At 39.7% G+C, this 22,409-nt stretch overlaps 1 protein-coding gene across 2 annotated transcripts in view; it reads left to right on the top strand.

Annotated features, from left to right (window-relative positions):
* The window catches only part of LOC125453778 (rho GTPase-activating protein 15-like), a 729,405-nt gene that overhangs the window by 657,541 nt on the left and 49,455 nt on the right, over positions 1 to 22,409 (top strand). For both annotated transcript variants that reach the window (XM_048533693.2, XM_059647442.1), the window contains exon 14: positions 15,946 to 16,051. In XM_048533693.2, coding sequence (XP_048389650.1) covers positions 15,946 to 16,051 — 106 coding nt within the window. The remainder of the gene's footprint in view (positions 1 to 15,945; positions 16,052 to 22,409) is intronic.

Genomic DNA, 22,409 nt, shown 5'->3' on the forward strand with positions numbered 1-22,409 from the left:
GGGGAATTCTGATTGAAAATTACAGAATACTGAGAAGCCTCAACAGATTGGATGTGCAGAAGATGTTTCCATTCACTGGAGAGACTAAATGGGGCCATTTCTGAAGAAGGGTCCTGACCCAAAATGTCAGCTTTCCTGCTCCTCTGATGCTGCCTGGCTGACTGTGTTTTTCCAGCTCCACACTGCATTATCTCTGACTCCAGCATTGGCAGTTCTTACTGTCTCTGAATGGAGCATTTTTAAACTTGGCTAATCGCCCTGAGTTAAAATCAGGGCTCTAATCTCTGATACTGCGCAGTACTGAGTATATTTTTTTCCCCAACACTTTGTTTGGTTGGTGGAATTCTTATGGTAAAGCCTGTGTCTAACCTCAGGATGTGCAATGATGTAAGATGACAATCTATTAATGAAATAGGTGTTCAGGCCAGTGATGTAATTTGTGCTCAATTCTGTCTATTAATAGATTGTCTCCCCAATTGTTTGCAATCCCTTGATGGAATATATGTCACTGATCACTGGTGATCAACTAATGAAACACGGGCAAGTAATTCACCCCTATCAATAGCCTAAGACAATAAAGCATAGGAACTGCTTCCTCAACATGCCCTGCCTGATATTCATTACGATGTTGGAAAGAAGAAAGAAAGAGCTGTATTTATGTAATGCTTTTCAAGATCTCAGAATGTCTCTGTTGAACAGTAATCAACTGGACAATGGTGTAACAAATACCAAAAGACCTAACTGCAATGAAACAGAAATATAACAGCCAGTGGTTTCAATACTGTCTGCTTCTGTATTATCCCACAAGGTGACCTTCTGTCACCATGAGCCTGGCTTATGCTACTCAAGTGGCAGAGGTCGTGCCCTGGTCTATTAGCTTCTTATGTTGTAGCTTATATTTCAACTTCTGTTGATGAGTTATGGATCTAATCTTTTGTAGCTTAGTCCCAACACAAAAAAAAACTTGAGATAACACGGTGTAGAGCTGGAAGGCCACAGCAGGCCAAGCAGCATCAGAGGAGCAGGAAAGCTGACGTTTCAGGCCTAGACCCTTCTTCGGATTTTTTTCTGAGGAAGGATCTGGGCCCGAAACATCAGCTTTCCTCCTCCTCTAATGCTGCTTGCCCTGCTGTGTCCATCCAGCTCTACATCTTATTATCTCAGATTCTCTAGCATCTGCAGTTCCTACTATCTCTGAAACAAAAAAAAATTAACTTGGCTTTAAGTCTTTCGGCTGTCTTATGAGCCTAGCAATTGTTTCATTGGCAGAAGTCCAGAGATCATACCAGAATTATGAGCACTCCGCCAGGTCATGTCGCTTCCAATAACTATGTTGGATCTGTGCCTGTTTCAGATGCATCTCAGGAAATCCCAGGTTACTATAGTGGGAGAAAAACCGGAAAAACAAGACCTTTCCTCTATTTATTCAATGGTAGCCCATTGCTGTGGAATAGATTGCCATTGTAGGCCTTGAGGAAGTACTACCAAAGATTGCATTTTCATAATGCTTTGGATTGTAAATATTTCAAAGGCGTATCACAGGACTTTTAACAAACAAAGTTTGGGATGTTGCATGAGTTGATATTAGTTCAGATGATCAGAAACTCAATTTAACAGGTATGTTTCATGCTCATTCTTAACGGAGGAGAAAAATTAAGCAATACTCGTGGCGGGAATTTCAGAGCTCAGGGCTTCACTAATATTGGCTGCCAATGGTAGAGCAGTGAAAATACTGGATGTACAGTAGGCCAGAAGTGGATCAGAGAGAATACGGGTAACGGCTATGTCAACTTTTTTTTTAAATTGTTCATTTGTGGAATGTGGGTGTCACTGTCTGGGCCAGTGTTTATTGCCCGTCCCTAATTGCCCTTGAGAAGGTGAGTGTGAGCTGCCTACTTGAACTGCTTTGGGTTGACCCACAATGCCATTAGGGAGGGAATTCCAGTGTCTTGAGTCAGCAACATGAAGGAACGGCGATACATTTCCACAACAGGATGGTTAACTGCTTGGAGGAGATCTTGAAGGTGGTGGTGTTACCATATTTCTGCTGCCGTTGTTCTTCTAGATGGAAGGGGTCGTGGGCTTGGAAGGTGCTGTCTGAGGATCTTTGTTGAATTTCTGCAGTGCTTCAGAAAATACGCACTGCTGCTGGGAGTATTGGTGGCGGAGGGAGTGGATGCTTGTAGGTGTAGTGCCAATCAAGGGGGCTGCTTTGTCCTTGATGGTGTCAAGGTTCTTGAGCTAATTTGGGGCTGCACTCATCCTGGCAAGTGGGGACCATTCTATCACATTGCTGACTTGTGCCTTATAAATGGTGGACAGACACTGACGAGTCACGAGGTGTGTTATTTGCCACGTTATTCCTGGTCTCTGTCCTGTTATTGTAACCACTGTGTTTATATGGAGAGTCCAGTTGAGTTTCTGATTAATAATAACGCTCAGGTGGTCAATAGTGAGGAATTCACTGATGGTAAACACTATTGAATGTCAAGGGGTGGCAGTTAAGAACATAAGAACTGGGAGTAGGAATAGGCCATCCAGCCCCTCAAGTCTTCCCCGCCAGTTAATAAGATCATGGCTAATCTCCGAGACTCAGCTCCACTTACCCACCCACTCATCATAACCCTTAATTCCTTTACTGTTCAAAAATTTATCTAGCCTTCCCTTAAAAACAGTCAGCGAGGTAGCTTCAACCACTTCACTGAGCAGGGAATTCCACAGATTCACAACCATTTGGGTGAAAAAGTTCCTCCTGACTTCAGTCCTACATCTGCTTCCCTTTATTTGGCGGTGGTGCCCTCTCATCCTAGTTTCACCTGCTAGTGGAAACAACCTCCCTGCCTCCACCTTATCTATTCCCTTCATAATCTTATATGTTTCTATAAGATCTCCTCTCATTCTTCTGAATTCCAATGAGTATAATCCCAGTCTCCTCAGTCTCTCCTCATAACTCAACCCTCTCAACTCTGGAATCAACTGAGTGAATCTCCTCTGCACCCCCTCCAGCGCTAGTACATCTCTTCTCAAGTAAGGAGACCAAAACTGCACACAGTACTCCAGGTGTGGCCTCACCAGGCCCCTATACAGCTGCAGCATAGCCTCCCTGTTTTTAAACTCCATCCCTCGAGCAATGGCAGACAAAATTCCATTTTCCTTTTTAATTACCTGCTGCACCTGCAATCCCACCTTCAGTGATTCATGCACAAGGACACCCAAGTCCCTTTGCACAGCAGTGTGCTCCAGTTTTTTTTACCATTTAAAACATAGTCCATTTTGCTGTTATTCCTACCAAAATGGATGACCTCACACTTACCAACAGTTAGATTGTTTCTTCTTGATGATGGTTGTAGTCTGGCACTTGTGTGGGGCTACTGTTACGTGCCACTTTGTAACTCAAGCCTGGATATTGTCCAAATTTTGTTGCATTTGAACATGGACTGGTTCAGTACCTGAGGAGTCATGAATGCTGCTGAACATTGTGCAATTATAGGCGAGCGTCCCCACATCTGACTTTATGATGGAGGGAAGATTATTGATGAAACAGCTGAAAATGGTTGGGCCTCGGACACAACCCTAAGAAACTCTTTCGGAGATGTCCTGGAGCTGAGGTGACTGACCTCCAACAATCATTTCCCTATGTGTCAGGCATGACTCTAACACCAGAGAGTTTGCCCCGGTTTCTCATTGGTTCCTGTTTTGCCAGGGCTCTTTGACACCACACTCGTTCTGATGCAGCCTTGATGACAAGGACTGTCACTCTCACCTCACCTCTGGAAATCAGCTCTTTTGTCCACATCTGAGCCAATACAATACAATATGCAATATTCTTTTCTTACCACATAGAATTTAGAGAAAAATTTTTGAAACTTTTAAAATCATTACAGGAATTTAGTGAAAAACCTTTATAGTGTCTGCCGTCTTGTGGTGACATCTTACAGACAAGTACCTAGGTACTGTACTCGGATACAGCAGAGGAATAGAGATAGTTGCTTAATCACAGAATTGAAAATAAGTTAAAAATAGGAAAATATTAAAGTATTAACATTACAGTGTTCTAAGGTAAGTTCTAAGGTCAGGATTGTTCCCTCACACCAGTCTCTGCACGCTGCTCCAGGGCTTCATCCCCGCATTGCTCCAGAATCACAGCCCACACAGTGCTCCAGGGCTCACTGCCCACGGTGTTCTGGGGCTCACGGAGCTTGACTGCAGGGAACAGAGCATAAGGCCATGCTGCATGTGCTGGTTCCACCGCTGGACTCAGCCCATGCTCTCTTCTGTTCACTATAGGCCTTGTGCTGTGCCTGCTCCAGTCCGCCACAGGAGTCTGCACTCACTACAAAACTCCACTCTCTCGGGGGGAGGATAGGAGATGGCGTGGTGGGGGAGAATGTGAATACCACAAACAGGAGAGAAAAAAAAGGGAGAAAAGGTAAAGGTACTGGCAAGCAGAGGAGCTCCAAACAGAACATCCTACTTTGCCACCACTTTGACCCGGGTATGTCCCATACATAAAACACAGGACAAATCCAACCTGACCAACTATAGGCCCAATGGTCTACTCTTGATCATCACTAAAGTGATAGAAGGTGTCATCAACAGTGCAATATCAAGCAGCACCTGCTCAGCAATAACTTGCTCAGTGATGCCCAGTTTGGATGTAATGAGGTCAGGAGCTGAGTGGCCCTGGTGGAACCCAAACTGGGTGTCACTGAGCAGGTTATTGCTGAGCAGAGGATGCTTGACAGCACTGTTGATGACACTTTCCATCGCTTTACTGATGATCAAGAGTAGACCATTGAGCCTATAAATGGCCAGGTTAGATTTGTCCTGCATTTTAAGTATGGGACATACCTGGGCAATTTTGGAAGTTGGTATTGAGGTAGCAGAATTTTCAGGTTTATGAAATGCATGCGAGTGCCCACCCAGAAGAGGATTGTAGAACTTATGTCTGCAGGTAACAACGTGAAATATGAGGTTTTTGGTAACAGATGAGTTCAAGCCGTGCAGATAGAGAAGATATTATGTTGATGGAAGGCAAACCACATTTAAAGATGATCAGGGCGCTATCCTTTGGTGTTACTACAAGCACTTATCACCAAAAATAAAGAATATTATGAGATCATTTATCTCACTGTTGTTTGTTAGATGTTGCTAGCAGAGAATGGCTCTGTGTCTGCCAATATAATCATTGCAGGACTTCAAAAATAATTGTGTAATGTGCTTTGTGATGTTTTACCATGATACTGCAAACTTCCAAATTTTTTTAAAATCAAAAACAGCTTATCTGAGTGTTGTATTTTCTAATTCCATGCGTCTATCCCTTCATCTTCCTGTTTGTGTTCTAATCGGTCTCTTTCTCCTCATACATTTAGATATTGGCATTGCAGTTTGTGTTTTTTTATTGTGTATTTAGAGCATGTACTTCAGACATCAAGATGTCAATGTGTACTTTTCTAATTCCTAATAAATCCCAACATAATTATTTTCCAAGACATGTGGACAAAGATGCCATGCACTCATTGCAAACTGATTGAATACTGAGTGAGAAACTGAAAACAATAATTAAGTCTCAAGACTGCAGTAAAGGGATTTAAACTCAAGCCCATAAAGAGGATGAAGGCTTGAAATGTATATTGGTTTGATTCAAAATGAGAAATATCAGACTGGTTTGCCTTTCTACCCAGCACCTTATGTTTGTTTCCCATGACTGTATCAGAACCAAATATCGAATGCTGCATACAATATACAGCCAATCCAATGCTACCTGTTTAATGTTACTGTACAAAATGAATTTCTGCCATTGTATAATGCCACCTTCTGCAGGACCCTCAGAAATGTCCCTTTATCCTCAACTGAATATTAGCCACTGCTTGGTTGACAGGGCCCTTAGCCATGTTCAACCCATGTCCCACATGTTATCCTCACCTCTGCCCTTCCCTCCCATAACATTGATAAGGTCTCCCTGTCCTCACTTACCATCCCACCAGACTCCTCTTCCTAAGGATTGTAAGCTGCCTTTTCCATCACCTCCAATGGGATGCCACAACCACACATACATTTCCCTCCCTCTCTTGTCAGAATTCTGCAGCGACTGATCCCTCCAGGACACTCTGGTACACTCCTCCTTCATTCCAGACACCACTTCACATTCGCACGGCACCTTCCCATGCATTCGCAGAAGGTATAATACCAGCCTGTTTATTTGCTCCCTCCTCACCATCCAAGGACCTTCCTGGCGAAGCAGTGATTTACCTATGCTTCAGTCAATTTAATCTGCTGCATTCGCTGTTCAGAGTGTTGTCTCCTGCGTACTGGGGAGACAACATGCAGACTGTGAAACTGCTTTGCAGAGCCCCTAAGTTCTGCCCACAAAAAATGACCCTGAGCTTCCAGTTACCTGCCATTTCAGTACACCACCATATTCCCACAGCAACATTTCTGTTGCAGGTCTGCTGCAGTGTTCCAGCAAGCCATAGCGTAAGGTCAAAGAACCGCATAGCATTTTCCACTTGGGACACTGCAATCTCTAAGACTCAATGTTGAGTTCCATAAGAGTCTGATTATGTCCCTCCATGTTTTCTTAACCCACCCACGTCCAGTCCTGTTATGACATGGGTTACTTTTAGCCTAGAACATAGAATGGTGCAGCACAGTACAGGCCCTTCAGCCCACAATGTTGTGTCATCTTATTATCCTACTCTAAGATTAGGCCACCCTACATATCCTACGTTTCACTATCATCCATGTGCCTATCCAAGAGTTGCTTAAATGCCCTTAATGTATCTGACTCCACCACCACTGCCGGCATGCACCCCCACTCTCTGTATCAGGAGCCTACCTCTGACATCTCCTCCACACCATCCTCCAATCACCTTAAAATTATGTCCCCTCATAATGATCATTTCCACCCTCGGAAAAAATCTCTGGCTATCCACTCTAACTATGCCCCTCATCATCTCGTACAACTCTATCAAGTCACCTCTCATCCTTCTTCGCTCCATAGTCACCGAATCTCAACTACTCCAATGTCTATTATTACAATGTACGGGTTGCTTTCAGTGCAGCTCATCCATTCTCTCCTAATCTTAGTTCTTATCGCATACTTAGCTTCTCTTCTATTCCGGCCTGATATGCATAATCTCCTTGTTCACCCACCTCAATCATATCTCTCTCTCTTTCACTCTGGGTTCCAGCTCCATCTACCCACTCACCTGTCCCATCTTACCCCTTCCCCAACCTCAATTTCAGCATAAATATCTTGTTTTCCGAGCTGCTGACAGTTCTGATGAAGAGTCAACAGACTTGATACGTTAACTCTGCTTTCTTCCCACAGATGTTGCCCGACCTGCTGACTTTTGCCAGCAATTTTTCATTGTGGAATTGTTAGTTCAGCACCATGGGCTAAAATATTGCACTTGTTTTTGTTGCTTTACTAACCCAGAAAGACAGAGCTGTCTGATTATATGCGGTGGTAATGGGTTACAGCTCACTCAGGGAGTCTGATCCAGTGCAGCGACATGCAGTTTGCCATGTTACAGTCTGACCCTATGGGCAGTGGTGGTAGACTTTTCAACATTCTTTTTGCTAATCAGAAATTTCTCCATTCATACTGCCTGCCTTTGATATCTGTTAGAACAATTTTTAGCTTGATAGTCAACTTGTTTGGCCACATTATGAATGCACCTTCTCCATGACATCAAGTCTTAGGACAGGAATTGAACCCAAAGCTTCTGGCTCAGATACATAAGTTCTAACCACTGCATCACAAGCTCCTTCATTGCCTTCTTGTAAGGACTGTCAAATACGAATTTTCAGTTATGAACGTATGATCATTGCATTTCACCTGTGAACACTTATATCCACATTTGTCATTTAACTGATAAAATGAAATATTCTGTAACAGAAATAAAGAATCAGTTATTTTTAAAAAGTAGCCAATTTTGCATGATGCAAAGTTTTAGTAGTGGTGCATGTGATAGCATCCCGGCTTTAAGAATCATAAGTTTGCAGATTTAAGATCCATTTCAGAGACTCAAGCACATAACTCAGGCTGACTTTTGAGTTCTGAGGAGTGCTACGTTACCAGACATCTCATCTTTTGGATGAAGTGTTAAGCCAAGACCTCACGTGTTCTCTCAGGTAAATCTAAAAGATTCCAAAACACTATCAGTTTTAAGTGGAGCAAGGGAGTGCTCCCTGGCATTCTAGTCAATGTTTTTCCCTCAGTCAATACCACAAAGAGAATGTTGCCTCACCATTATTACAGTTCTGTTTGTGAGAACCTACTGTGCAAGTTGGCTACTGTTTCCTGTGTTATGACAGTGACTACAATTCAAAGGTACTTCACTGTGAAGAGTTTTGGGATGTCCTGGGGTTATGAAAGGTTCTACAGAAATACAAGCTCTTTACTACACAAAAGATACAGTACGGTCATGGCCCCAAATGATAGTAAAGCCAAAAGTTAGATTCCAGAGTGAAATTTGTCTTGATAAACCATAAGATTTAGTTTTCTTTTTGTTTATTTTAGTGGTCAATCCTGTGCATATTGATAAGAGGCTGTCAAAGTAATTTTGTTTTTAAAAAGCGTATGTGTTTACAAAACAAAAATAACTAAATTATACTACATAAGAACAATTTAAAACCACGATAAATATCAGGAAGAAAGAAAAACCTTCCCTTCAACAACAACTTTATACATGCTTAAAGCTCAGGAAAGGAATATGCTGCCTGCGTGTTAAACTTTCCTGATCATTGGTACAGCCATAATTAGTTTCTTTATCACAAATCTTGCTTTCACTTGGTGATATGTCCTTTAATTAATGTGGCTTCCCAAGAACTTTTAAAGAGCTGATGACTCAGCTCATGTAATACTTGGTATTAGTTTCTTAAATTCATGTGTTCAAGAGCTTTGTAAAATATCTTCCTCTCTAACACTTTCACAGCTTTATGTTTCTGCTTTCCTCATAAGAACTTAAGAAGTTATACCCCAGTCCTGACCACTTGGTTGTTTAATAGCAAGACCTCTACAGCCATGGACCTCTTCTCTTTGAATGTACGTGGCTTTTGAACCCCCCACGCACCCACCCCTGCCAAGTATCTCTCTTTTGGTTGTAAAACTCAAATCAGCAACACCTTAACAATCATCTCCCCAGGTGGTTAGCTGATAGTTCATCTAAAAGCACATGATTTTTTGCTTGTAAATGCTGCCTTTTTTTAACTCATTGTTAGAGTGATCTTCCGACCTCAAAAAAAAGTCAACATTTTACAGAGCTCGAAACTAAACATTGTCATTTCTCCACATTAGAATCAAAATTGTCAAAAAATTGTGAATCTTGATCACAGTACTATAATGTGTTACTACTATAACAAGAGGACAGCTTGGCCAAGATCGGACTTTATTCCTTGGAACGTAGGAAAATGAGGGGTGACCTTATTGAGTTGTATAAAATCATGAGGGGCATTGATAGGGTGAATGCATGTAGTCTTTTTCCCAGGGATGGGCAATTGAAAACTAGAGGGCATAGGTTTAAGGCGAGAGGGTAAAGGTTTAAGAGGAACCTGAGGGACAACTTCACACAGCAAGTGGTGCATATATTCAGTGGGCTTCCAGAGAAGGTGGCTGAGGCAGGTACAATAGCAACATTTTTTAAAAATTGGATAGGTATGTGAATGACAAGGATTTAGAGGGATGATCAAATTTGGGCAATTGGAACTAGCTGACTGGGCAACATGGTCAGCACGGACAAGTTTGAGCCGAAGGGCCTATTTCCATGCTGCATTACTCTATGCCTCTATGATTCTATGGCTCTAAGTTTATCACTATGAAATTTCTCACGAAGTTGACCTCAGTGCTATTGAGACATAACATAGGGCGGTTTAGTGGTTCAGTGCTTAGCACTGCTGGCTCGCAGCGCCAGGGACCCAAATTTGATTCCACCCTTGGGCAACTGTGTCAAATTTGCACATTCTCCCTGTGTATGTGTGGGTTTCCGTCAAGTGCACCAGTTTCCTTCCACAGTCCAAAGACGTGCAGGTTAGGTGGACGGGCCATGCTAAATTGCCCGTAGCATTCATGGATATTTGGATTAGGTGGGTTATAGGGAAAGGGTAGAGGCATGTGTCTGGGTGGGATGTTCTGAGGGTTGTTGTGGCCTGTTTCCACACTGTAGGGATTCAATGACCTTTATAAGCCTGATATTTCATATTTCAGACCATTTGGGTTTTTGATCAGCGTTTCTCAGAGAGGAGGTCAAAAGAATAATCTTTCCAAAAGCTGTCAATGTGATTAAAGGTTGATGGTATCAGCCCATTTTCCAATAGACTTAAGTCCACAAGACCATTTATAACATTTACAGTGGATCTCCCATATGTGTTGCTCATGGCAAGTCTCAGTGTATGTTTTAAAAGGAGATAAATGTCCATCATATAACAGATAATGTAATACCCTTCAACGGAGTTGGAACAAAATATAACTTGGATTGTCTCTTTAAGGTCACAGGGTGCAATAGTTATATGTAGGCACAAGTTAGTTAGTGACAAATGGTCGATTAGGAAATTAATCAAAAATGTGACAGGGATTTTGCATGGGGTGACAAAGTATTACATTTCAAAATGTTGCTATTTCTAGTTTTACACAATTGAGTGTGAGCCCTTTAAACTAGAGCTGCTGGTTTGAACAGGATTAATTCATAGGATCATCGATGCCAGAGGACTGAAGAGTAGCTAATGTTATGCCTTTATTTAAGAGAGGCTGTAAGAAGAAGCCTGGGAACAGTGTGTCTGACATTAGTGGTGCGTAAGTTGTTAGAGGGGATTCTGAGGGACAGGATTTACATGCATTTGGAGAGGTAAGGACTGATTAGGGATAGTCTGCACAGCACTGTGCATAGGAAATTGTGTCTCACAAACTTGATTGAGTTCTATGAGGGTGTAACCAAGAGTTTGATGAGGGCACGGGGTTGGTATTTTCTACATGGACTTAAGTAAGGGTAGACTAATCAGTAAAGTTGGATCACATGGGATTCAGGGAGAGTTTGTCAACTGGATACAAAATTGGCTTGATGATAGGAAACAGAGGGTTGTGGTACAGGTTTGTTTTCAGACTGGAGGCCTGTGACCAGCAGTGTCCCACAGGGATCCGTGCTGCGTCAACTTTTTTGTTTATAATTTATATAAATTATTTTGATGAGAATTTAGGAGACATGGTTAATAAGTTTGCAGATGACTCTAAAATTAGTGGTATAGTCGACAGTGAAGAAGGTCATCTAAGATTACAAAGAGATCTTGATTAATTGGGCCAGTGAGCTAAGACGTGGCAGATTCATTTTAATTTGGATGAATGTCAGGTATTGCATTTTGATAAAATAAATGGGAGCAGGAGTTACACAATTAATTGTAGGGCCCTCCATAGTGTTGTTGAGCAGAGAGACCTAGCGGTTCAGCTACACATTTTAAAGAGTGTTGCATCATAGGTAGATAGGTTGGTTAAGAAAGCATTTAAGCTGCTTGCCTTCATGGCTTAGATGATTGAGTATGGGAGTTGAGACGTCATGTTGAGGTTGTACAGGACATTGGTCATGTCACTCCTGAACCATTTTGTACAGTTCTGGTCATCCTGTTATATGAAGGATATTATTAAATTGGGGAGGGCTCAGAAAAAATTTATCAGGATGTTATTGGAACTGGAGGATTTCAGTTATAAGGATAGGCCACATAGGCATGGACTTTTGTCACTGGGGCATAGGAGGTTGAAGAGTGACTCTATAGCGGTTAATAAAATAATGAGGGACATAGATAAAGGGAATAGCAAAGGTATTTTCCCAAGAGTGGGCAATTTCAAACTAGGGGACATATTTTTAAGGTGAGAGGAAGAATATTTAGAAGGGATCTGTGCGGCAACTTTTTTCACACAGAGGGTGATTCATGTGTGGAGTGAACTACCGGAAGAAGTGGTAGATATACGTACGGTTGCAACATTTAAGGCACTTTTGGTTTTGTGCATGAATAGGAAAGTTTTAGGGTGATATGGGCTGAGTGCAGACCAGTTGGATTAGTTTAGTTTGGAATACTTTGTCGGCATGGATGAGTTGGACCAAAGGATCTGTTTCCATGCTGCATGAATCTATGACGTTACAAATCATGCTGTGCTCAAGTACCTTATCCAAAGTGAGTTGAATTAGACATGGAGGCTCCAAGGTCTGTCATGTACAGAGATAAGGAGAGCACAGAATCACAACTGGTCAATCCTTCGAAAGGTTATCCCTGGGTTAATGGTCTTGGTGTAAACCACGTGCCCATATCTCAGTTGTGACCGTGTCATATGAAGCAATTAAACAAAAGAGGGAAACAGGACAATTTTTCCTTGAAAGCCCCACCATAAAAAATAGAAGTTTACAATTCCCATCAGCCTGTCAATTTCAGCCAACATTAACATCATTGCAATCACTTGAGTAACTATTTATACCTACTAAGGTTGACATTGAATTGCCAGTTAACTGCTCTGGAAGGAAAACAAAGGTTGAAAATTCATGAAATTAGAATACTGTAGTACACTGTTCTTTCATTTCTTTGACTTCAAAAGATGCCGTTAAAAATTGAAAAAAAATAGAATAATCTGCTTGAAGGAAAGGATGTAGATTTAAACAATGAAAGCTTCTTTCTTCTCATTCTGAAAAGGAAGCTGAAAGTGGTCACTTTTTGTAACAGCAACACTTCATAATATTCAGTGGTGACCCGCTGAGGTAACATCTTTAAAAATAATTGTCTACTTACCATTAGATGCAGTAGTTGGAAGTTTTACAGGAAGCATGAAAATGCTATCTGAAAAACTAGCCTCAGCAGGTTTGTGTAAAAGAACAAAAGGATGTGACTGGGTGATTTATAACAAAAAATGGTATATAGTAAGTGGAATTTTCTACCTAGCTGCAAACCATAATTCATACTGATCTCTTATCAAGATAAAATACCTTTTCCGTGAATGGCCTGTATGGTTAAATGATTTTGATAAATGCCAGTACATAACAGGTAACTGCTTTACAAACAACTGAGATCAACTAGGCTTACTGGGAGATGAATGGTAAATTGCTTTCCATGACTACGTTTAAGGTCTAAAACCAGCTTGTCAATGTACAATCTGCTGACCTCAGGTGGAGCTGTTATGAGAGGATCCTTTGTTATTTACACTCAAAATGTGATTGTTGCTTACAGAGAAAAACAGGCTTTCAGATTCTAAATGTTCCAAAATTTGTATATTTGCAGCTTTTTGCACATTTGTGGAATGCAATGATGATCATTAAAGTGGAAACATGAAACTTTGCCAGAGTTATTACTATCGGTTTTATCCCGCTAAGCCCCTACATCAGGAAGGGGCCAACTGTAAATGTGACTTGAAATGTCTTGCAGTCCATGACTATTCTATCAGATTCCCACAGTAATTTTAGCAGAAATGCATTAAATTGGCTGACAATTGGGCTGGAAACCAATTATGACAGATCCCAAGCTGGTATTGAAGTTTCTAGTTTAGTTTTGTGGGAGTGGAGTGAGTAATATGTATCCTGTTCCGATTGAAACTACGAAGTTGCCAGTAATGTTAGCATCAAACAACTACTGAGAGTAGATGTAATATGGTTCTTTTCATTCTGATTAGGAAGTGAAGGACAATAAAATAATGATTTAACGGAATAAAGGAGTGAATTAAAAAGATCATTCTAATTAAGGGGTCTAAAAGGCACTGCAGACCTTTAATGTCCCATTTTCTAAGGTTAAGTCAGTTATTCACTTCTCTCTATTGTAGATATCATAGCTCCATTTCAAAGACTTTGGAGATGAAACAATGATTGGAGATGGGAGAGAAGTCTTATCAGACAGATAGGTCAAGCGTCGTTTGAGGAGGATGTGCTGATGCTAGTTTTGAAAGGGCCTGATGAAAGAAATTATTTACAAAGTTTGAGGGCATGGCAGCTGGAGAAGAATTTGGAAGGATGGTTTTAATTGCAATGAGTTGAGGAAGCAAGTATTAGGTCCAAATAACAAATGAGCTCAAAGTGGAAAATGGAGGTCGGGGGGAGCAATTGGAGCTATTGGAGTTTAAGTCTCGGGTGGATATTTGTAGACTGACAAGGGAAAGAGAAGGAAACAGCAAGGGTAGATAAAAAGATGTATCCCATCTAAAAGAAAAAGAAATCAATATGTTCCTTACACCAATTGTACTCAAGAATGAATGGATAACATTTCTATTGAATAATCACTTCCATAAATACAACTGAGATATTATCAAGAAAGCCCTGCAGCCTGTACACTCTGTAGAAGAATACCTTTGAGTCGTTTGTCTTCTCCTTTGGTTTGGCATTATCCTGTTTACTGCTATCATTTCATCATCTTTTTGCTCTATTGCTACTTCAATTATGTAGACACATGAGCATTGTGAACTCTTGTTAAAGGCTTCACTGTAGAAGGCTGGGAAGAAAAAAAAAAGATTTTTTTCTGCCTGACACAGCTGAAAGATAGCTTGTAAACTCTTTTCTTAGCTACATTGCTGAAAAAAAGGTTTTTCAAGTTGCTTCAATGAGAGCTGTTCGTCTCAATATTTGTGGACATTGAAAGCTAGTGAATGCAACCACTTCTTGGTCTGTTAGAACATGAAGATAACTATTCTTTTATTCCTACAAGTATCACTTCAGTAATGTGTAACACTCATGTAAATGGCAGTATTTCTGAGATAGCAGCACTGCTTTTATAATCCTGTCATGCAATACTTTGAGTTTGGGGGTGAGGGGTTTATGTGGGGTGGTGATGCATATTCTTCCAGCAGCTGACTGAATCAGAATTAGTATTTATTCTAGTTTGTCTGATTTATGCTAATCTTGAATTTCTTTTGATCTTAATGAAGCTGAAATTACAACAGAATTTATACCAGCTTCTACACCAACTGTAGCTTATGTCCAAATATCCTGTGCAGCCCATGTTCTTACATTGTAATGTGAAAACTGCCACAAATTCAACATGAGCTATAAACTTAATAGTGAGTACACTGATAGTAAATACTATGATGTTTCACTCTCATTTTCTCTTCCCTTTGTTCCTCTTACTTTTGCAGAAGGGGATTTTTTTTTCTTTAAGAAGGTAATTCTAGTTCCTTAGCCCTTCAGATACAATGGGCTTTTGGGGTTTGGGGTAGGGGGCGCATAAAGAAACTGGAAAGGCGAGGGTCTGAAATATTTCACACATATGTAGACATATCTGTCAAAATCAGTTATACACAAATTTCCTAACAGACAGTGTGCTAGAATACTCTTCCAGTTTAACTATGCCAGATGGTACCAGGAAATTCCAGACATATCACACAAATGTTTAAGACATGAGAACCCGATTCTGTTATTTTAATATCAACCTGTACTAAGCAGTTTAAACTCTTCTTTAAAATAATGGACAGAGGGAATCACTTTTTGTGTGTTGGACCTATTTGTGTATTGGTACGGTAATGTAACTGACTACCTTTTCTCCTATACAGTTCTTTAAGATTCAGACTGTGACTAACAGGTTAACATCTTATCAAATCTTGTATCTAATAAACAAATTAAAATGAATGATTCTTGTTGACTATGTTCCCCAAACATCTGAGTTTTAGATTCTTCTTTTATATTGAAGTGTTATAATAGACTCAGTGTTTTGATTTTAAAGAGTCAGAAACATAACTGTGGAAAACTCAGATGGTAATCTGGGTCATGCATGCCTTCCATCACTGTCATGAATGTCTGATATTAAGTGAACAATTGTTTAGTTAAAAGAACTAGAAGTGCATTCCATTTCTCTCCTATTGTAGTATCTTTACTCAGCTGTCACTGCCGCATATGTCTCAGAATGCAATAAATGTGTCACAGGGGACCAGCTGAGGAGAGATAACAGTATTCAACCAGTATTCTAACTGTGATCATTTTTCTCCAACAGAAAATCAAAATTACAGTCAACGTGTTCAGTGTGTGAAGACATTGGTGAAGAAGCTTCCTAAACCCAACCATGATACCTTGAGAGTTCTCGTTAAACATTTACAAAAGTAAGCAATTAAATATTTCATTTATAGCTAGATATCTTAACGTGCAAAATGCATTCAACAAATTTAAATTAATCATAAAATTTGTATATTTTGTGCTTCTTCCAACCTCAGAAGAAAATTTGAATATCTCACTAGGTATCACTAGTATCCTAGTCACACTTCTTTTCTTCCACTGGAGTGAAGGAGATATAGATAGGGTCAGTTGTAGCTGTCATTTCTCGAGGATGTGGGATTTTGAGATCAGGCTGTATGCTTTTCAGGTGAGAGGAGAGAGATTTGAAAAAGAAATGAGATGCAAACTTTTTACACAGAGGGTGGTTCATGTGTGGAATGAACTTCCTGAGGAAGTAGTGGATGAGGGCACAATTACAACATTTAAAAGACACTTAGATAAGTCAACAAATAGGAAAGGTTTGGAGAGATATGAGCCAGGAGCAGGCAGGTGGGACTAGTTTATTCAATATGAAGTGTGTGGACCGAAGGGTCTGTTTGCATACTGTATGGCTCCATGAATAAGTGGTGAACAGAAAAAAAATCCCTATTCTTGGACTGCTGCCATTAATACAAAGTAACCAAGGAAAGATTCATTCTAATTATTGTAATCAATTATAAAAAAAAGACACTTGTGTGAAAGTCGCTGAACTACAGTGATGACAACAAAAACAACTTGAGTTTATACAACCCAATTTTTACAAAACAACTGTCCCAATATCTTGGTGGATAGGAAAAACAAATGAATACCAAGACAAAATAAAGGGTTATTAGGACAGATGATCAAACAGATGCATTAGGAGGATGCTAAAAGAAGGATAATAAGGTGGAGAGGCAGATGAATTTGGGGAGGGAATTTCAGAGCATAGAACACACTTGGTGAATGCATAGCGACAAATAATGATGCAAATCAGAAAGATATGAACAATGGACCAACATAACAGATAGGTTACACTTTTGTTGTGATATGACGGGTTAAAAGGATTAGGAAGAGTGAGGTGATAGCTGTATTTGAATGTAACGGTGAAGATTGTAAATTAAGGCATTGGGAAATTATGGAAATCATGAGGGTTTATGGGTGAGCAGGTGTGGCACAGGAGGCAGACAGCTACAATTCATAATGGACAGAGGTTGAAGCAGTAGAGAATGACAGTAATCAAGCCTTGAGGAGATAAAGTCACAGAGATGACTTTCAATAGTAATGCAATGAGGTAGAAATTCAGTCATCCGATTCTGTCTCTGAAACTAATGCACAGCAAATTATTAATTCCTGAAGGCTATCAAAGAAACATTAAAATCCAAAAAGAAATATTCTTTCAGTCACTGTCCATAGAAATTTTCACATCCTCAGGACTTTCCGAAGTAATTCACAATCAATGAAGAATGTTTGAAGTGCAACTATTTTGTAATGGAGGTCAAGGCAGCAACCAAGTCAGATACAGCAAAGTTCCACAAATGCCAATGACAAATGATCAGATTGTTATTTGTTGGTTTGGTTGAGGGGTAAATGATGGCCAGGTCTTTAAGGAAATTCCCCAGCTCTTTATCAAATGGTGCCTCATGATCTGATAAGACAAACAGGTTTATTGTTTTATCAAGCCAAGAATATTGGATTATTATTGTTAAAAGTTCAGCCTCACTCAATTTACCACTAAAAAGAATGATAACACTATCAAATATTGTAATTCTGATTCCTTATTAAAAATAATAACTTGTAACAATTTCAAGAGTGGAATACAGGCCTGTATTTTCAAATTGGCAAATTTATATTGCCCCTCCCACTCTCAATGGATAGTTTCAGACAAGATCTGAATTCAGCTGTGCTGTTAGCATTATCTGTTCAACATATGGCATTGTCCAGTCGAACAATGCATACAGAAAATGGAATTAATCATTAAACAATAATGTTTAAAGAACAAATTCCACATACTGAAACTAATAAGAATGCCATTAGCTTGAGCAGATGTGAAGCATCTTCTCAGGATAGGCATTAAGTTTCAGCTCTCTTTTTCTTTTTCAGGATTTTTCTCCACAAGCATTTATTACATAAAACTGATAAGATTTAGAAAAGATTTAGTTAACGAAAGAATTAAGCACGAAGTGACAAAGCTACATTTTATATTAATACAATGTAGTCTTATTTGGAGAAATGTTCAAGATCAACAACTTTCAATAGAATATTTTAAAGATTTTTTTCAATTCATACTAAGTGTCTGTTTTGATAAATACTTAGGCTACAATAAGTGGTAAATTTGTTTCTGTTGGTTCACTCATTCAATGAATTCTGTAGCTTGATTGCTAAACGTTCATCTTTCATATATTGCTACATGTTTTTGAAATGTGTGGGGCTTCCTCACTAAGTTGCCTGGGGTAGCATGAAAATTAAAATAAAACAAATGTGTGAACCAAAATAGAAACAGCGGACAATCAGAATTAGCTATATCTGATTGTGTAGTGGCTGGCAGCCGAATGTGATGAACCTGGACATGCAGCCAATCACTGATTGTGCAGAGCTAGTAGTACATACAATAGCAATGTTGGCAAATGTGTTGTGCTGAGGCACACAGGCCAAAAAATCCTCAGGTTAGATCACTGGTCTGTGTTGACTTTGATCACTACAAGTGTAGCTGTAGGATTGGTCCAATTGTGTTCAGTGTACTTGGGCTGAAAAGCGCAACCAGCAATAAGAATTAAATATTTATAAATGACAAATGAGAGCAGTGATGGATTTTTAGTTAAATCATCTGATGATGCCTGTACTCTCAACTCACACATGGAGAATAACCATTTGGATGAAGTGTACAAGATCCACTGTCGTTACTGTAGAGAACGACATTAAAATTGGACAGGAGTACGGAACAAAGGGTTTAAAATCAGTTTGTAATCTCCTTGTACACACAAGCTTAACTTGACTGTAATTGGTGGTTTAACTTAGACACAGAGAAGAAGGAAAAAAATGAATGAAAAATATCAGAAATATTAATGGACTGTCCACGACATTGCAATTGGCAGAGACAATTTTATTTTCTCCTTTTAATTCACTATTGCATTTTTAACATTATCATACAAAGTCAAAACTACCAGAGAGAAGTTGAGATCAAGTGTCACTATCAGTTGAAGCAGGTCAGTTGGCTGGATGGCTGATTTGCAATACAGAGTAATACCAACTGCACGGGTTCCATTTTTCTCATTTCAATGAGATTACCATAAAGGACTCTCCTTCTCGGCCTCTTCCCTTGCCTGAGGTGTGGTGACCTTGAGGTTAAATCGCCATCAGTTGTCTCTCATTAATGAGATCTCTAAATATGGTTCAGTTGGACTGCAACATCTTGTGCCAGTGATAACGTTGCATTGACAAGCTTAAAAAAGCCACTTACATTATAGATCTGAATATGTAAGTTTATAAAGGAAGAAGTTGACATGAAGCGTGTGCATTTGGATACTTCCTAATATGGTAATCAGTTTCCTATAGTGTTGACAGACAGTAAGGATCAAGTACAACCTTCAGGTGAGCAGGGTTAGAGAGTAGGAATGTAAGATTATTTTGACCAGGTCATGCAGACCTAATTCAGTTTCAATCTTTGTGCTGGAGTCTTGTTTTCACTTTTGTATTCCTGATATGAATTCATAAGTCAGTTTTTATATTGGAAGGTTCCTCTGCAGAAGAAAACACATCTTTATTACATCCTTCTGCCACTGGTGGTGCTGTAGTATCTTCAGAGGATTCAGTGATATTCATTACAATTTCATATCAGCAATCTATATGTAAACAATTTATAATGTTAAAATAAACTGTAAGCAGTCATAAATTAAATTTGGATATATTAGCAACATGTATTCACTGTGGGATGACTAATAACATTTAAAACGATGTTTGATTCGTCGGTGGCAAACTAGAAAGATCACATGACAATATTTCATGTTTTAAGAATTTCCAGTACTAAGAAAACTGAAAACAACATATTGTAAATACTATTTAGTCGGCAACTTATACTTTAAGCCTCAGAAAAGATCTCCTACTTAACTTTTAATGTGATTGAAAATTTCCCTCTAGTATTATACTGTACTCTCTCCTCTAAGTGGAACATCATTCTTCTGGAACAAATGCAACACTAATTCTTATCTTCTATCTTCTGCCAGATTTCACAGTGAGATTATGAATGTACACAAATTAAGAGCAGAGTAAGCCATTTGGCATTTCAAGGTCAAAGTCACCAGAGTCTTGTCAGACCATAGGACTGCTCTTTCATCAGAGAGAGTCAACTTGTGGTGGTTTAATCTGAGAGTCACCAGTCTTAGACAAGGGGGGAAGCTTGTGAAGGAGGCTCCTTCATGGTTACCTCAGCTGGTGTGGGAATTGAACCCGTGTTGTTGGTGTCGCTCTGCTGAGCTGACTGACCCCTTAGCACTTCAAGACTGCTCAGCCATTCCCATTTGTTTTCTCTATCTGTTGCACCGATGCCATTTCTGATTAGGAGTGTTGCCCCTCTGGCTTTACTTAGTCTCCTGTTCATCATGACTGCCACGTATGGCTCAATATTCAGAGCCCAACCCTTGTCAATCAGCAGCCACATCTCATTGATATCTTTCAGATCATATTTATTCACTTCAATTCATTTAATTTATTAAAATGCTACATGCATTCAGGGACAGAGCCTTCACTTTTCTTTTTGCTTTTTTCGGTTTTTATTTCTCTCTGTCACTTCCTGCCATTCTGTGATCCTCATTTTCCATATTAATGTTTTGCTTTCCTGCTTCAACTGTATTTCTTGATTTGTTACATCAACCCAAGTTCACCTCACTATTTATTTAGTTCAAAGTCCTCTACCTCTCTCATCTTGTGATTGCAAGAACACCAGTCCAACCACAGTTCAAGTACAGATTTTTCCCCAGTATTGATGTTATCTCTTGGACTGTAACCCAACTGCCCCACATCAGTCTTTCGGCTATGCATTTAATTCTTCAATCTTATCCATCCAATGCCTGTTCACACATGGTTTAGCTTGTAATCTAAAGATTATTATCTTTGAGGTTCTGCTTTTCAGTTTGGGACATAACCTCTTATACTCCCTCAGCAGAATCTGTTTTGTAGTTTTACCTCAGCCATTGGTACTGATCTCCTTCCCAGGTTCTTCTCTAGTTCAGCACAGACATCCCAAACTCTTTGCTGCAGAGAAAAAATATTGATCCCCTTCATTCTGCTGTTCCCTAACAGCACTGTATTCCTTCTTATTCATCCCTCTTTAATGGCTTCCTGTGCCTTGTCACCTTAGCATTTTGCTTAACCACCTTGAAGCCCTTACTCTCATGTAAACAAACAGAGAAAAACTGAAACATGTTTGACAACTGCAAAGTTAAGACTCCTGCTTTCCTGCCGTCTGGGTGCCCTTATGTGCCTCATTCGCTTTGCACCCTCCTGTCCCTGACTATTGACCATACAAAATGATCCTATCTGCCAGTGTGTGCTCATGTCCTGGAATAAAATGTGCAGGTAACTTTCAACCTCCTGGCTAAGCCTCAGTGTTTACAGTTCTGCCTTCACCTCAGCTGAAGTTCTTGCAGCCATAAGCATTTACTGCAAATGAGCTTGCCCCAGATCACACCAATATCCAGAAGTTTCCAAATTCTGAAATTGCTACTCATTATCTAAGGTTAATCATAAAATTCCCTTCCTTAGGCTGAAGTTAGATGAATCTTCCACCCTCATTTAAATCTACAGACTTGGTCTCTTCAATCCAAAAACAAGTTCCCATCCACATTCAATTGGAATGAACAATGGAGACTAGCTACCCCTATATTGCTATGCTCTCTGTCTTTCTCACTCTTTCTTTCTCTGTTTCACAGATTCTTCCAGTCTGATCTATCTGTAAATTCAGGGATATCTTTGCAGTAGCCCAAAAACCTATCACTACAATGGCTTGGTATGCACATTTCTCCTCTCAAAGCCCCCTTCTATCTCACAGTAATATGAATCACATGGACCTGGTATCTGGGTAGAAATGCTGATTAGACATTCTTGAGAACCCCCACTCCATTCTATTTTGGGGTTGAATACGCAGTTTCAAAAATACTTACACAATCTAATATTCCTGACTATACCCTGTCACTTTAAATCTCACAGCCCATTTAACATCCGCACAATTGCCCTGGTTATTGTTCATTTTGTCTTCCTCGTGAGAAAACATTTAACAACTTAAGCGCCAAGCTTGTGGGGCAACATTCAGAATGAGTCAACTTGATTCCTCCATCTTACCCTCAATTAAAGATGCACCCAAATACAATACAATTATTTAGCTTTATATTTGTAAGAAAATGCAATGTAAATTTAATACAATTAATAAAGGAATATGTAGAATGTTACAGAATA

The sequence above is a fragment of the Stegostoma tigrinum genome, chromosome 7, assembly GCF_030684315.1.
Source record: "Stegostoma tigrinum isolate sSteTig4 chromosome 7, sSteTig4.hap1, whole genome shotgun sequence".
Taxonomy (NCBI): Eukaryota; Metazoa; Chordata; class Chondrichthyes; order Orectolobiformes; family Stegostomatidae; genus Stegostoma; species Stegostoma tigrinum.